The 13,915-nt window shown below is 46.7% G+C and overlaps 2 protein-coding genes across 3 annotated transcripts in view; both read right to left on the reverse strand.

Moving 5' to 3' along the window:
* LOC119458584 (uncharacterized) overlaps positions 1-13,915 on the reverse strand; it is a 360,297-nt gene that overhangs the window by 242,445 nt on the left and 103,937 nt on the right. The window lies entirely within an intron of this gene.
* LOC125946624 (uncharacterized) overlaps positions 1-13,915 on the reverse strand; it is a 203,621-nt gene that overhangs the window by 141,378 nt on the left and 48,328 nt on the right. Inside the window, exons 4-5 of one of the 2 annotated variants that reach the window (XM_049670230.1) lie at positions 10,777-11,059; positions 5,822-6,064 (exon numbers count right to left, since the gene is read on the reverse strand). The exons of the other annotated variant lie outside the window; for it this stretch is intronic. Of the exons in view, the coding sequence (XP_049526187.1) occupies positions 6,013-6,064; positions 10,777-11,059 (335 nt within the window). The 3' untranslated portion in view covers positions 5,822-6,012. Of the gene's footprint in view, positions 1-5,821; positions 6,065-10,776; positions 11,060-13,915 lie in introns of those variants that run through there. 2 annotated transcript variants of the gene reach the window in all.

A 13,915-nucleotide genomic window follows, 5' to 3' on the forward strand; every position in this document is an offset into this window, starting at 1 on the left:
ATGGTCAAACACTTTTGCTCGGTTTCGCTGGCTCGTAACTCCGGATCTTCTGCGAATCGCAGCCGCTTCGGCGGCGCGATACTCGGGATCGGACCGAAGTCGTGTCACTCCAGTAGCGGCGCGGCGGCTTTCGCGCCACGCTTCCTCTTCTTCGGGAGTGACACTCTTCTTCGGCCGCCCCATCTTCGCAGCGATGTGCTCGGCGCGTAGACGGCGGGGCTTTTGCGTCACCGCGGTGGCAACGTGGAGCTATATATCTTGTGGGTCGGCGCAGTGACGTCACGGCTTAGCTCCGCCTCTGCGCAGCCGTGGCAACCACTCCGCACTGCGCGGTGACGTCATGGCTCGGCAAAGCTAAGACGAAGCGACGCGGCACGAGTGATGACGTCATGGCTCACGCAGCTGTAGCGAGGCTCGGCGCGGTCGGCGCAGCTGGGGCGAAGCGTTGCTAGGCGACGCATGGTGACGCCGTCGCCAGGCGGAGGTTTTGCGTCGTACACTCGACGGACCATTTTCGAGCTTAAACAGCTTCGCTAGTACACTGGAGTATGTGCCATCGCGCTTGGACATTTTCTGCACAACCCTCAGGATCGGCCCACATTTCACGCATACACCACCGGACTACCGCCAGCTTAAACAGTTTCGCAGTTAAGATAACCGTTCACATTTCTTTCGTCTCGTAAGCTGATTCTGAAGCGAGCAATCTTATTCAATTGTCCCGCCGCACGAGTTACCTCCTACTTCAGATCTCATCGAAAAAAAGGTTAGAGCGAAGCTTAACATCGGTATTTCTGATAGGCCCTGAAGGTCTATTGCGAATGACTGTGCGGGCGTCCAAGTGTCTGACCTAGCAAATATCTTTAGATAGTTGCATTCCTCAGGCCCAGCTGCTGCTGACACTTCAATGCGATGCTAAAAATGTTGTGTGGGGTCACGACCTTTTGAACACTGTGAATATTTCTCTAAAAAAAAAAAGAAGCGGCAGAGACACTTAAGACTGCTTACGTGTTGGAATGCGAAAGCAATATATTCCGTTCGGTGAAATGTTTTTTTTTCTTTCTTTCTTTCTTTCTTTCTTTCTTTCTTTCTTTCTTTCTTTCTTTCTTTCTTTCTTTCTTTCTTTCTTTCTTTCTTTCGTGCGTTTCTCGTCCGCCCAAGCCTTCGCCTGCGTTCTAACTGCGCCTCTGTAAGGCCAAATCAGAATGCGCCAAACATGTCAACGCTCTCGCTTGCCCCCGAAGAGTTCCAAACTCAAAGGACCACTCAGCAGTGTTCAATTGGGCATTCATGCCTTTAAGCGAAGCTGTTAGCCTCTAGTTGCGAAAGGTAATGTACAGCGAAGCTGTAGAAAACCGCCACTACAACTGCTGAGAGGGGTATTCTTTATAAATACGAAGTCATCTATGGGCCATGAAGTGAAAAATCCGGCGTTAACATCCGATGGTACCAAACTCCACGTGTCCAAGTGGTGACGTCACATTCGACATGATGAAGAAACATAATTACGTCATCAACTAAAACGTCTCATGATGGCGTCATCACACGAAAGGTCGCGTGATATCATCTTCACATCAAAAGTTACGTTACGTTGTAACGGCATCGTCACGACACAATATTGCCTGATGACGTCATAATGTCAAACGTGACGTCACGCCATAACGTCATAGTCAAGTGGTGCCGTCACCTGACGACGCCATGTGGTGCCTCTTGGAGAAGCGGTGCACTGTACACTGCCCGATTCTTTGAGCTATCTCAGGGATCGGCCCATTATGGCGCAACGTGATTACGTAATCACGCCAAAGATCGCGTGACGACATCATCACGTCCAACGTTACGTTACGTGATAACGGCATCGTCACGTGACGATATTGCCTGATGACGTAATCAGGTGACGTCATTACGTCAAACGTCATATTAGAAAGATTTTACCTGCGCTATGAACTGGGACAAAGGAGGACGAAAAAGACAACACGCGCGCAGGTCCTTTTTCGTCCTCCTTTGTCCCTGTTCATAGCGCAGTTAAATTCTTTCTAATATGAACTTCAACCAACTAGCCCAACTTGGTGCACTACTACGTAAACGTGATGACGTCACGTGATGACGTCCTCATAAAGTGATGATTTCACCTGATGACGTCATGTGATGCCTCTTCGAGAAGCAGCATACTGTGCGCTTCCGGCTTCTTTGCACTGTCTCCCGGATCGGCCCACATTTTTGTGTGAGCGAAGAGCGTGCACGTGGACACCAACAATTCCGAAGAGCTAGAGGCTAACAGCTACGCTGTAAAAAGCCACTCTTATGGCCTGAACTTTTTCAAGTCACCCTCTGTTGAGCCTGCGTATGGATCGGTGCGAACGCCTGCAAGGCGGATCGTGTCACAAAATTTGGTGTACGCAGAATCCGCACGAGCGGATCGCACGCGCACTCCGACTGGACGACGCGAAGTTTCTTTTGGTGGTTGGAAACCGTTCGGCGGAGAAAATGTGTCCTAGATTGGCAATTATCGCCAATCGCAGACTACACTGGCATATCTTTATCGATGTGAGTTCAAGTTTCCCTGTCCAGATGAAAACGCGGCTCTTAAGCTGTCACATTCTGTTCTGTGGCTGCATGTGTTGCACTGGCGTTTTCATCCATGTTCGAAGCACTTCACAGTAACCTTCCGAACTGGCCATTGCTATTCATTCATAGAAGCGCCCTTTCAATTCGTCAAACAACATCTGAAGGACCTTCTCTCGGCACCATTCACTCGTCAGTCATTTAGACCTGAATGACTAATTGTAACGGAAGCCAGCAAACGTTAACGTTCCTTGAAAAAGTGACCAAAGCTGTAATGTAATTTAATATAATGGTGCATATTATTCAGCTCTCTATAGTGTTCATGTCCAACAGTCATAAAAATGTTTGTATATGAGGCACGTAATATCAACCCGATAGATTATATGAGCTTAACAGCCAAAAACTTCTGTCAATATCAGACAAGCCATAAGCTGCGCTTAGCGAAGAAGAATTGAGCAGCAGCTCATCAACCCCCCCCCCCCCCCTCCCATGAAGGCCGCCTGTTAGCGCTTTCATGAAAGAGGGAGATACATTCTTTATAAGACAAAAGATCAAAGATCGGAATTCCAAAAGACGTGTGCAAGTCTCCAAGCCTGCCACGTTTACGTGTTCCAGACGCAGCTTTAAGGCGCTTATTATGGGAAGGAGGTAACCCATGTACAGGTGCGGCCATTGCTAGTGGGAACATGGCAGCGCTCTTCGGAGCGCGACCACCGAAACCACGTGAAGTGTGGCTGCACGAGGGCAACCAAAGCGATAGGCGTCGTCTGCTACAGTTACTCCCTCCACCGCTCCCGATCCCACTGCTTCTATGTTCGCATTGCCGCGTTGTCAACGACAACTAAGTTTTGTGACTAAATCAGTATTCACTCGACAGTATGGATTGCCGATCCAGCTCACGGATGGGCATGACGTAGGTCAGCGGTGCCCAATCACGCCACACAGAAGCACCGGAGACGAGGTGTTACAGGCGTCAATTCTTGCAGCCCATGCACCGCGTTCTCGGAATAAATAAGCATTCCTTCCCGCCATGTAAATTAGGATTAAATGTCAGGTCGCGAACTTCGCTGCATTCTTCTAGATGCAAAGGCGATAGAATCGCGGCTGCATTTTCATTGCCGAGAATAACGAAGACGTACAGCTCACCAAACCTTGGTGAGATAGCGACCTTGGTACAAACCTCACCAAAGATAGCGACCTTGGTACAGCGCCAGAAATGGTGTCGGCCTAAATGCAGGCATGTGTGGTGCTGATTCGCACAATATCGCACTAAAGTAACAATATCCACGAAAGTGATCACCCAAGAATACCGCCCCAGCTGTTGGCCCCACAGCTGTTCGCATGGCCGGATGGCTCCGGCGATTGTCGCCCATGTGGATTTGCCGCATTGCCAACCATAGTCCTGGAAAAGTGATAATTTCCATTCATTTTCGGAAAAATTCCAAAGCCCGGAATTTTAAAATCAGCATTATCTTATTACAAAAGAAAAAAAAAATCACTTTAAAATCATCCTTAGCAGACGAAAACTACGTGGAAGTATTATTCATATTCCAAATTCTGTGAGGCTGCAGAGAGCATATCACAAATCAGCCTGCATTCATTTGGCTTTCATCGCATTTGCATGAATACTGAGAGCCGCTAGTGCATACGATCCATATAGACACCAACGCATGCGCGGTGTCGCGCAGGGTGCTCCGCCTATCACTTTGATTGCGAACCGCGCCGTGCGATTTCGGGAGGCCCCGGCGGTGGCGCTCCACGGAGTCGGTTCGCGTGTTGTCGCTAGGAGTGGCCGTGCCTGCACACATTTTCATTCGTTTGAACTCTGCAGTTCCAGCCAAATTTGGGTGCTGAAAGCTGCACCACCTGTCAGCACCCGTTTAGTCAGAAATATATCTTGGATTTTCTACAACACGGATTCCTGTTAGTTTCTCAATGGTGTCTTTTGCTTACATGCAGCAAGTCAGCTGCATGCATAAGTTAAGCTAATGTTGTTAATCTAAGCTGGGCTCGGTTATGATTTCCAGAATATGGTAAAATAAAGATGTCTGTGTGTTTGGCTCTAAAAGTGATGGTTTGACAGTATCTTCTCTGGCTGCGCAGTAAATTTGTGTCACACAATAGAATTACGCTGACCAATACAGTGTGGCTAATATATAGGGAGCACATATTCTGCCGGAAGAGTTACTGGAACATTATTCCAGTGGTCCGTCCTCATTGGATGCCTTAGATCGCATAACTAATGCTGACATATCTGTGAGCATTTCTGTTCAGAATATTTTCACGACAGCCAATAGGCACCCTTTATATTGTGATAGCAGCTTAATTCTGAGGCACAACGCACCGTGGCCATAAACATGCCAAAGAATGAAAAGAGGCGAGACGCCTCTTTCCATAATCTGGCAGCGCAGCTGACAACGGTTCGGTTAGAGTGGAACCGTAGCCTGTGCAATATAAAGACCCACAGGAGAGCCACTTAAAGCATCCATTATTCAACACCCACGAATTATGGTTAGCAGTACGCTTAAAACTAGATGTAAGAGAACGGGAACAATACTTTATGGGCATATTTTGCAGGCACAGGTCAGTTTAGGACCCACTTTCGGCACAATCGACGAGTGAGTAGAGCCTAAAGCGCTTCCCAGACCGAATACGGTGCTACTAGCAATAAATTGTGTCGGCAGTAAACTGAAGGTGCGTGCCAAAGCTGGTGGCACGAACCATAGAATGAACTACGCTGGACCTACAATGTAACGACAAACTTTGTTTTAGCTCACTCTGCCTGCATTAGCAGCGTGACTATGGTTAGCGAGTGATAAAGAACTGTGAGCGAAATTTATTTCATGCGATTCTTCTGGCCGCTAGTGGAATCTCATATATGAGCGTATCGTTGTTCAGACCTACTTGTGCATATTTACGTGCATATTTCTTTTCTTCGGGAAAAGGAATTTTGGACATCATCAAAATGATGCATCCAGTTCGCACCTATAATATATTCACCTACCATGCTACTTGGGTCCTTGGGTCCATGTAAGCGAATAGAACGAACGAACGTTTTCCTTGCCGAGTCCGACCACCGACCATCGTCGACTCCGCCGACATACCACGAAAACGGGCGAAACAGGCAAGCAAAAATATTTGCTTTAAAAACATACATCGTTTCTTGAATACACCCAGTTTTGGTTAGATCATCTCACAGATCGGCACTGCTTATTCGGTAGGAAAGCGGACATGCCGAATTCTGGAAAGGTAGCCGAATAGATTTTCGCTTTGAAAACACAAATGCCATTTATTTGCTTCCCAGTGAAAAAATAGCCGTAGAAGTGCAGGGATTGAGAAGTGAGTTAACAGAAATACTATTTAATTGCTTCCCAGTGAAACAATAACCGTAGAATCGCAGGGATGGAAACCAATCTGAAGGAAGAAACATCGAGCACCATGAGCTGTAGCTCCCTAAATCGTCCGGTTGCTTTTGTTCCCGTATATGTTCGATAAGTCGAAACCCCTGTAACAGAAAAGAAAACAAATACCTCAACGCACAGTTTCCCTGATTAATAAGAGAAACATGAAAATAAACGCGAGAATAAATATACAGACTTCACGCTATGGTTGGCATGAGTAGACATTTAGACGAGCTACATTTGTAACAGTTGCTGTGACGTCTAGTTTCGCATTATGTGGAGAGATGTAGTAATATCACACGAACACCAGGTAATGTTGCACTTGCATAATTTAGTAGCGTGTTCTCGCCCTTGAACAACAACACTTTTCTTGACGAAAGTATGCACCAGGAAGCTAGTATTTGGCCGTAAAAATATGGCCCACCTTTCAATAGTGTGCATTCTAGGGCAAGTAAGTTCACAATAAGTACCAAATGATTTATTATAAATACACACAAATGAGTATGTATGTGATCAGAAGACAGCATAATAAATATAAAGAAAACCGAACGCACGTCAATTATAAAAACCTGGCCATCCTTTCATACACTGTCTCTAATTAAATAATACTGTAGTACCGCTGATGCATTGTGACCCTTTCGTTAAAAAGTCAAAAGCTCCAAGAAGGTTAATAATTCTAAGTTATGCTATCTAGACGTTAATGGTACACTTGTCAGTACAAATTGATTAGATGTAACCGTCTTTTGGAGGGGTCCTGCTCGTTAGGATATGTCCTTCTGTGGATGTAGTTTATGTTTCGTGTTTTCTTGTTAGATTAAACACACAGATTTGGTGCGGTGCTCTTTTAAAGTGCGGCCGGCATGTCAGTGGATAAGTTCCAATTCTTCTTCGAGTTCTGTATCAAGTTACCTTAGCTACGGTTGCAAATGAAGGCTGAATATTTCATTTGGCGTGAAGTAACGACACTATACTTTAAACATGATACACTAATTTCGAAGCACAGCACAGCTGGGGCATTTTTAATTGCAAATGGAGTTGTTTTGATCTTGTTCAAATATACCCCGCGACAACTTTCTGTGGCAGCACAGCCAAAGCTACGGAGCCGAAGCACACATTTTTCTACTGCGAATCTGCATGTAGTCCACGAATGCCAGTAACTGGAAGCTACGTATAGCGTAAAACAAATCGTTCGGATTATTATTTTACATTCATTGTTCAAAATTTGTTTCATAAGTAAAAATCTTGCTAAAGGCAAGGATTTTCGTCAGTAGGTGTTCCTAGTTTCGGCTTTCTGGTATCCATGTCTGGTTCTTCTCCTGTAAACCGCCAGCCAAACGTCGACACTTGGCGTAGAAAGACAAGAGCAGAAGATCACCATGTGCAAGCGCGAGCACGTAGCTTTGGTTGTGCTGCCACAGAAAGTTGCCATCGGGTTTAGTTATCAAAACAAAATAATCGAAGGAAAAGCAATAACGGGGGAAAATAAATTACTCTCAGCATGGTTGCGCATGGGTTCAGCGTCTGCTGCTTACTGCTACGTTCTACTACTTCACTGGCGAGGTACCTTTCCCCCTTTGCTCACTCTAGTCAATCATTTCGCGCAGAGCTGGACCTAGTAGTAGTAGTTGTTTATTGAGGAAAATGACGCTTATTTCTGCTGCCCAATAGGGAGCACGGCGCAGCGTCAGTGGAAGTGGGAGATAAAGATGAGAGGAAGGGAAGAGAAGGAGAAGCAGCAGGAGTCTCATCCGATCATGGAGGAGGCCGGTGATTAAGGCCTGCTGGGGGCGAGTGCTTAGCGATGGGCACTCGAAGTTTTCCCATTTTCCTTGATCAACGATTAAACGTGTAAAAGGAAACGGGCACTGAGGTAGAGACCACACCACAGCGCTGTTATGTCGTGTGACTTCGTGTGTGCACTGTTTTTTGATGCCTGAAAGGAAGCTTTCGAGTTTCAAGTGAGCGCTTGTCTTCGATTCTTTTCTTTGTCTCTTGTCCAGTTTTCAATACTGGGAGTTCTATGAAAAAAATGTCACAGTTTCGCCCTAAGGGCGAAGCAATGAATGCGATAGCAACACAGCAATGTCATACGAAGTAAGGTGAGCGGCTTTGGTAGCAACAACACGCAGAACTGTTGTCAACGCCATCGGCGTTTTGCCCGCGTTCTCTCAAAATGCGTGCGGCGTTGGTGACTGTTGCCGGAGCCTCTGATATAAATAGGCACTGCGTGCCGCAGCTAAACGTCGCCTCCCTTCCCTCCCCCTCCCCCACGGCCTCTCGCTCGTTGGAAGAAGGCGCGTTTGCTCTACATATATGGTGATTGTGAAGGAGAACAGAGACGCCTACTTCTGCAGCCCTTAAGCGAGCACGGCGCAGAACGCGCGTTTGTTCTCCGCCGTGCGTTCACTCCCCGTGATGATGATGATGATAAGTGGTTCTTGAGGGAAAGGGAAAGGTTGGCGCTATCTTCTGCAGCCCTTGAGGGAGCACGGCTCAGCGTCCCCGTGAAAGACGCGCCCCTCGCGCCCTTTCACTCGCACATACAGCGTTCGGCGCGCGGGCTGCAGAAGATAGCGCCAACCTTTCCCTTTCCCTCAAGAACCACTTATCATCGGCGACTGAGCCGTGCTCCCTCAAGGGCTGCAGAAGATAGCGCCAACCTTTCCCTTTCCCTCAAGAACCACTTATCTTATCGGCGACGATTTCTTCTCCAAATGACGTCATACGGAACCTCACGGCGACGGCGACGGCGACGCCGACGGCAGAAATCTGCTTTTGAGTGTCCATATAATTGCTAGCGCAATAAAACTGGCAGTTTCGGCCGAAATGAAGAAGCGTTGACAGCGACAGCAAGGTTTAGCGTTCCGCTCGGACTCATCAGACGATGTCCAAAGTAAACGCGGGTGCGAAATCTCGGCGCGACGCAGCACGCAAGAAAACTCCTGTTGTGTAGAAGGAACGGTACCCTGGCAGCTATCAGGCGTCTCGCAACGCGGCCGTGATGAAGCACGCGCCCGTGGTTGTTGTTGAAACGTATTTATTATAGCCCATTCTCCTCCCCTAGATCTCGAATATTGTCATCAGGGGTTGACGTGGTTGACGTAGTTGGGTCACGAGGTCCGGACCTCGTGACCAAACTACCTTGACCCAACTTACCTTGGCGAGACGGCCGTCTCGCCAAGGTAAGCATCGAACGTGTCTATAGGATTCGCTTGCGCAGATTGTCGTCTCCAATGGTTCGCGTCCACTTTTAGAATGGGGATGGCCTGGAGGTGGGTGGTAGCTTTCCTTTAAACTTGGATAGCGCTGTAGCGAGAGCCGTACAGAGCAATACTAGACGTTTCCATGCATAGCACGCTATAGGTAGCAGTGAGCCATTCAGCAAGTTAGTTGCGCTGCCCTCGGACACGACGTTAACAGATGCGCCCGCATGCGGGCGTGAGGGCGGTGTCGGTGCGCACTGTCCTTACGCATGTCGTTGCCAAAAGCTGGTAACATTGAAGTATAGGATCCTTGTCCTCCACGAGGTGGTGCTTCAGGCGATGCGCCTTGATTTGTGCACGACATGGGACCACCGGGAAAGCGTCGGCGTTCGGCAAACGCACCAAACGCCTGAATGCGTTGGCTCGCACCACGTAGCTCGCACACGGGCAGTTCTTAAGGGTGTTATATTCCGCCTCTAGAAACATACGTCTGTGGCTTATGGTATAGAGTACCGAGCTTGTGTGCTTGGAGGTAACATGATTGAATATGGCCTGTGGACATTTCTATTTTTGTAGATTTATATATTTAATTTGATATATTTACCGCGACGACGACGGCCCAAGTTAGCCCGGAGTGCCCACACAATTGTTATCGCAATAAATTTCTTTCAAGCCACAGGAGGAGGCTTTGGTAGACCGGTTCCACCGGGTCTGCGTTGTGGTCTATTTTTCATCGCTTTCTATTTATTGAGAATAACCCGCCGCGGTTGCTCAGTGACTATGGTGTTGGGCTGCTGAGCACGAGGTCGCGGGATCGAATCCCGGCCACGGCGGCCGCATTTCGATGGGGGCGAAATGCGAAAACACCCGTGTACTTAGATTTAGGTGCACGTTAAAGAACCCCAGGTGGTCCAAATTTCCGGAGTCCCCCACTACGGCGTGCCTCATAATCAGAACTGGTTTTGGCACGTAAAACCCCATAATTTACTTTTTATTTATGGAGAATAAGAAGAAAAGATAAACACTGATCTTGGAGATAACAGCACTGCGATCTTACTATGCGTCGTTTATATTGCATGTCCACTTTACTAGTGGTTGCTACACTTCATGAGCCTAACAGCACTTCGATCTTACTATGCGTCGTTTATATTGCATGTCCACTTTACTAGTGGTTGCTACACTTCATGAGCCCAACAGCACTTCGATCTTACTATGCGTCGTTTATATTGCATGTCCACTTTACTAGTGGTTGCTACACTTCATGAGCCTAACAGCACTTCGATCTTACTATGCGTTGTTTATATTGCATGTCCACTTTACTAGTGGTTGCTACAGTTCATCAGCCTAACAGCACTTCGATCTTACTATGCGTCGTTTATATTGCATGTCCACTTTACTAGTGGTTGCTACACTTCATCAGCCTAACAGCACTTAGATCTTACTATGCGGTGTTTATATTGCATGTCCACTTTACTAGTGGTTTCCACACTTCATGAGCCTTCATTCACCTTGATTAATCGATTTTTTAGTTGTTTGATATAGTGCTCTGTTGCATTAACAAGAGAACATAAGTTTGATGCTTTAAAAAACACTACGAACTAGAACTTACTTACCTGCACTCTTCTTCACACACGTTCTTAAGCATGAAAAAATTTTTTACTTTGCTTCTGTCTGGATATCCGCAAGCCAGGTAGTCTTGGCATTCCTTTGAAGTCAAATTGTAAAAGTACGCTTCATATGGATCGTCATCCTCAGTGAAGTGTTCTCCGTCCTGCGTATCTTGAGAGCCATTTTCTGAGCCACACAGGGTCTTGGACGTCGATGCTAGGTTGTTTTTAACACCGGAATTATTGCAGGCGCTCACCGGTTCTCCGACACATTCTTCATTACCTTGCCCTAATTTAACAAGGAGGTAAGGTTACCAGTGCGACTTTACACGAAAATACCACAAGCAATTTCAAAAGGTTTTGCGGCTTGAGCATGCTAGTAATAACCTTCGTCTAAGGTGTCAATCGACGTACCATCTCGCTCAGCATGAGCTACAACGCGCGAGCGCGTGGCAAAGCGGTTGCGCGTTGCTCATTCACACTGAGCCCGATAGCACATATAAAGCACGGACATAAACTGAGCAAATTACAGTTTCGCGAATATGAACTCATCCAGATAACTGCATTGGTCATCAAAATTGATTGCTCATATATATATATATATATATATATATATATATATATATATATATATATATATATATATATACTGCCGGAAATGCGATCATTTTCGATGGTTTTATATTTTGTCGTTTGATTTGAAGAAGTATTACTTGGAACATCTATTGTTAAGTATGACGCTCTAGCTGAAACGGTTATATTATGAGTGTAGGGCGAAGCAGTATTAATCAGGAAATGTTTATGCGCAAATTCTAGCAAACGGCATGAAGAACGTTGGGGAAACGGGTAGTGTTTTTTTTGTTTTTTTTTTTTTTTTTGCTGAGAAAACATTGACAGAAAAGAAATCCGAAATATGCAGAATATGCGCCTTTCCGAGGCTATCCATATTTTTAAGTTAGACCGAGTTGAAAATTATCACGCAGATTTTTCACAGAATAAGGTTAGCTGGTATGATGCCCGTGGCTATGGGAGAAAATCATCGCTTCGTAAATACGAAGAAAGAATAAGTATTCGTTACATATCGTGCTGAGAGTGTTGGTTTCACTCATCATAGCAAGCTTGCTGTTCCTTTCGTTCTGCATTCCTTTACAATTTCTAAGCAATTACTGTCAGGGCGAAGGACATCTACTAAGTCCGTCGTATTCGATAAAACATTCCTTGAATGCAATCTAGCCTCTACTCATTCTCCTTGTACTAGCGCCGGCAATCAGTGCGCCGCCCGCGTGACTCCATCTGCTTGTAATGGCGAACGGCCTACGGGCTGATATGACACGTACCGAGTACAAACTCGTGATCAACGCCCATATACACGCTTATTGTGGCGCCAAGCGTTGTGTTTTCGAGAATATGTGCCCTCATCTTGAATTTGTGGAATCTTATTTCCTCTTAGCACCAGGAATAAAGACGACAAAACGTGGCGATGGCTGGCGTGCTTCAACAGCTGGAGCTTCGGCCGAAGTGCAGCAGGCGTACTGTTTGCACGCACGCCTAAACACACAGTTATGGCCATGCTAGATACACAAATTTCGGTACTGAGCCAACTGGCTATCATAAATTATTCAATTGTGCGACCAAGCAAGCATCTACGGAATCTGTGCTGCTGTACTTCTCTTCGACCGCCAATATATCAACACAGCGATAACTCACAATTTTTAAAAGAAAGGCGATTTTAACAGCTACCGCAGGTAGTGCATTTGTGAAACAGCCAAGTTTTGTGTATAATTTGCATAAAATAGTAGAGAAACAAGCCTAGATGCGAAAAAAGAAAAGCGTCACGAAGACAAATGTGCCCTCATCTTGAATTGGTGGAATCCTATTTCCTCTTAGCACCAGGAATAAAGATGACAAAACGTGGCGAAACAGCATGCGAAGGGTGGAAGACTGAGGCCTGGAGAGCTTGGCGTGGGGCGGGGGACAGACCCTCCTGCCGAGCTGATAGTGCTTTGAAATCTCGTTAAACATGTGGAGCGAGTCCTTGTGGAGCCCCGCGTCCGCGCCTTCGAGCAGCGTTTCCCCGGCGCGGTGGGTGAGTTCGCGCGCACGGGCGTGGGCCAGCTCGTTGGCGTTTGGAACGACGGCGGAGACCTGAGGCCACATGTGGCCCGGGAACCAAGTGATGACATGGGGGGAGACGACATGTCACAAAGTCCAGCAGGAATCAATGTTTTACGTGAAGCAGTGGTAGCATCTCTGCCTCACACGCAGAAGTCCTGGGTTCGATTACCAATTCTTAAAAATATTTCTTTTAATTTGGAGTAGAAGAAACATTATAAAAAGACCATTTCAATGGGGCAGGCAAATATGTTTTACTTTTGCTACTGCTGATTATATATTGCCGTGTCTCTTCCATGTCGACGACAACGACAAGGATGAGAGCTTTCCTAACATGGAGGAAGGGAACAAAATACTAATTTCATAGATATTCGGAAATGTATCCTCCATATTAATTTGGAATAATCCACCCATTTCTTGGCCAATCCCCCTCCGTGGGTAGGAGCCACAGGCGTGATAGGCTACAACAACAACAACAACAACTTCCTCCATGTTTCCTAAGCTTCGTCTCGTGCATCGGCCTAGGAGAGATTAGAATACAAAGAGGACGTCTCTACGCTCCACTACTAAAACAAGCCAATCCGCCGTAGTGGGTATGCGCCATGGTATAGGAAGCAAGCAGGCAGACAGACAGACAGACAGACAATGAACTTAATTTTAGGTCCTGAGGAGCGACTCCGAGAACCCCTTACGGAGGAGTGATACAATGTTTAAGTTGCCGGAACGCAGCGCCCCCAAGCAGTGCTGCCATTTTGTGTTGCTGCTGCGCCATGCCTAGCGGGAAGTAATGAGTGGCAGCAGTAGTTGGCGTTCTGGTTCAGATGCAATAAACATGTGAGTTCATCAGGACTAGGCGTTCTTTGCCTGTTTCTTCGGTGGCTGCACTTCGCGGGCCAACTACTAGGCGTCGTGCTTGGCCTGTTTTTTCGGTGGCTGCACTTCGCGGGCCAACATGGTTCAAATTCAATGAGCCATACGCAGTTGTATCAACGGGCGACGAGGTGAAAAGTTTCAAGTGAGTCGGCGTTCCTGC

This window comes from Dermacentor silvarum, chromosome 7 (genome assembly GCF_013339745.2).
Source record: "Dermacentor silvarum isolate Dsil-2018 chromosome 7, BIME_Dsil_1.4, whole genome shotgun sequence".
In the NCBI taxonomy this organism is placed as follows: domain Eukaryota; kingdom Metazoa; phylum Arthropoda; class Arachnida; order Ixodida; family Ixodidae; genus Dermacentor; species Dermacentor silvarum.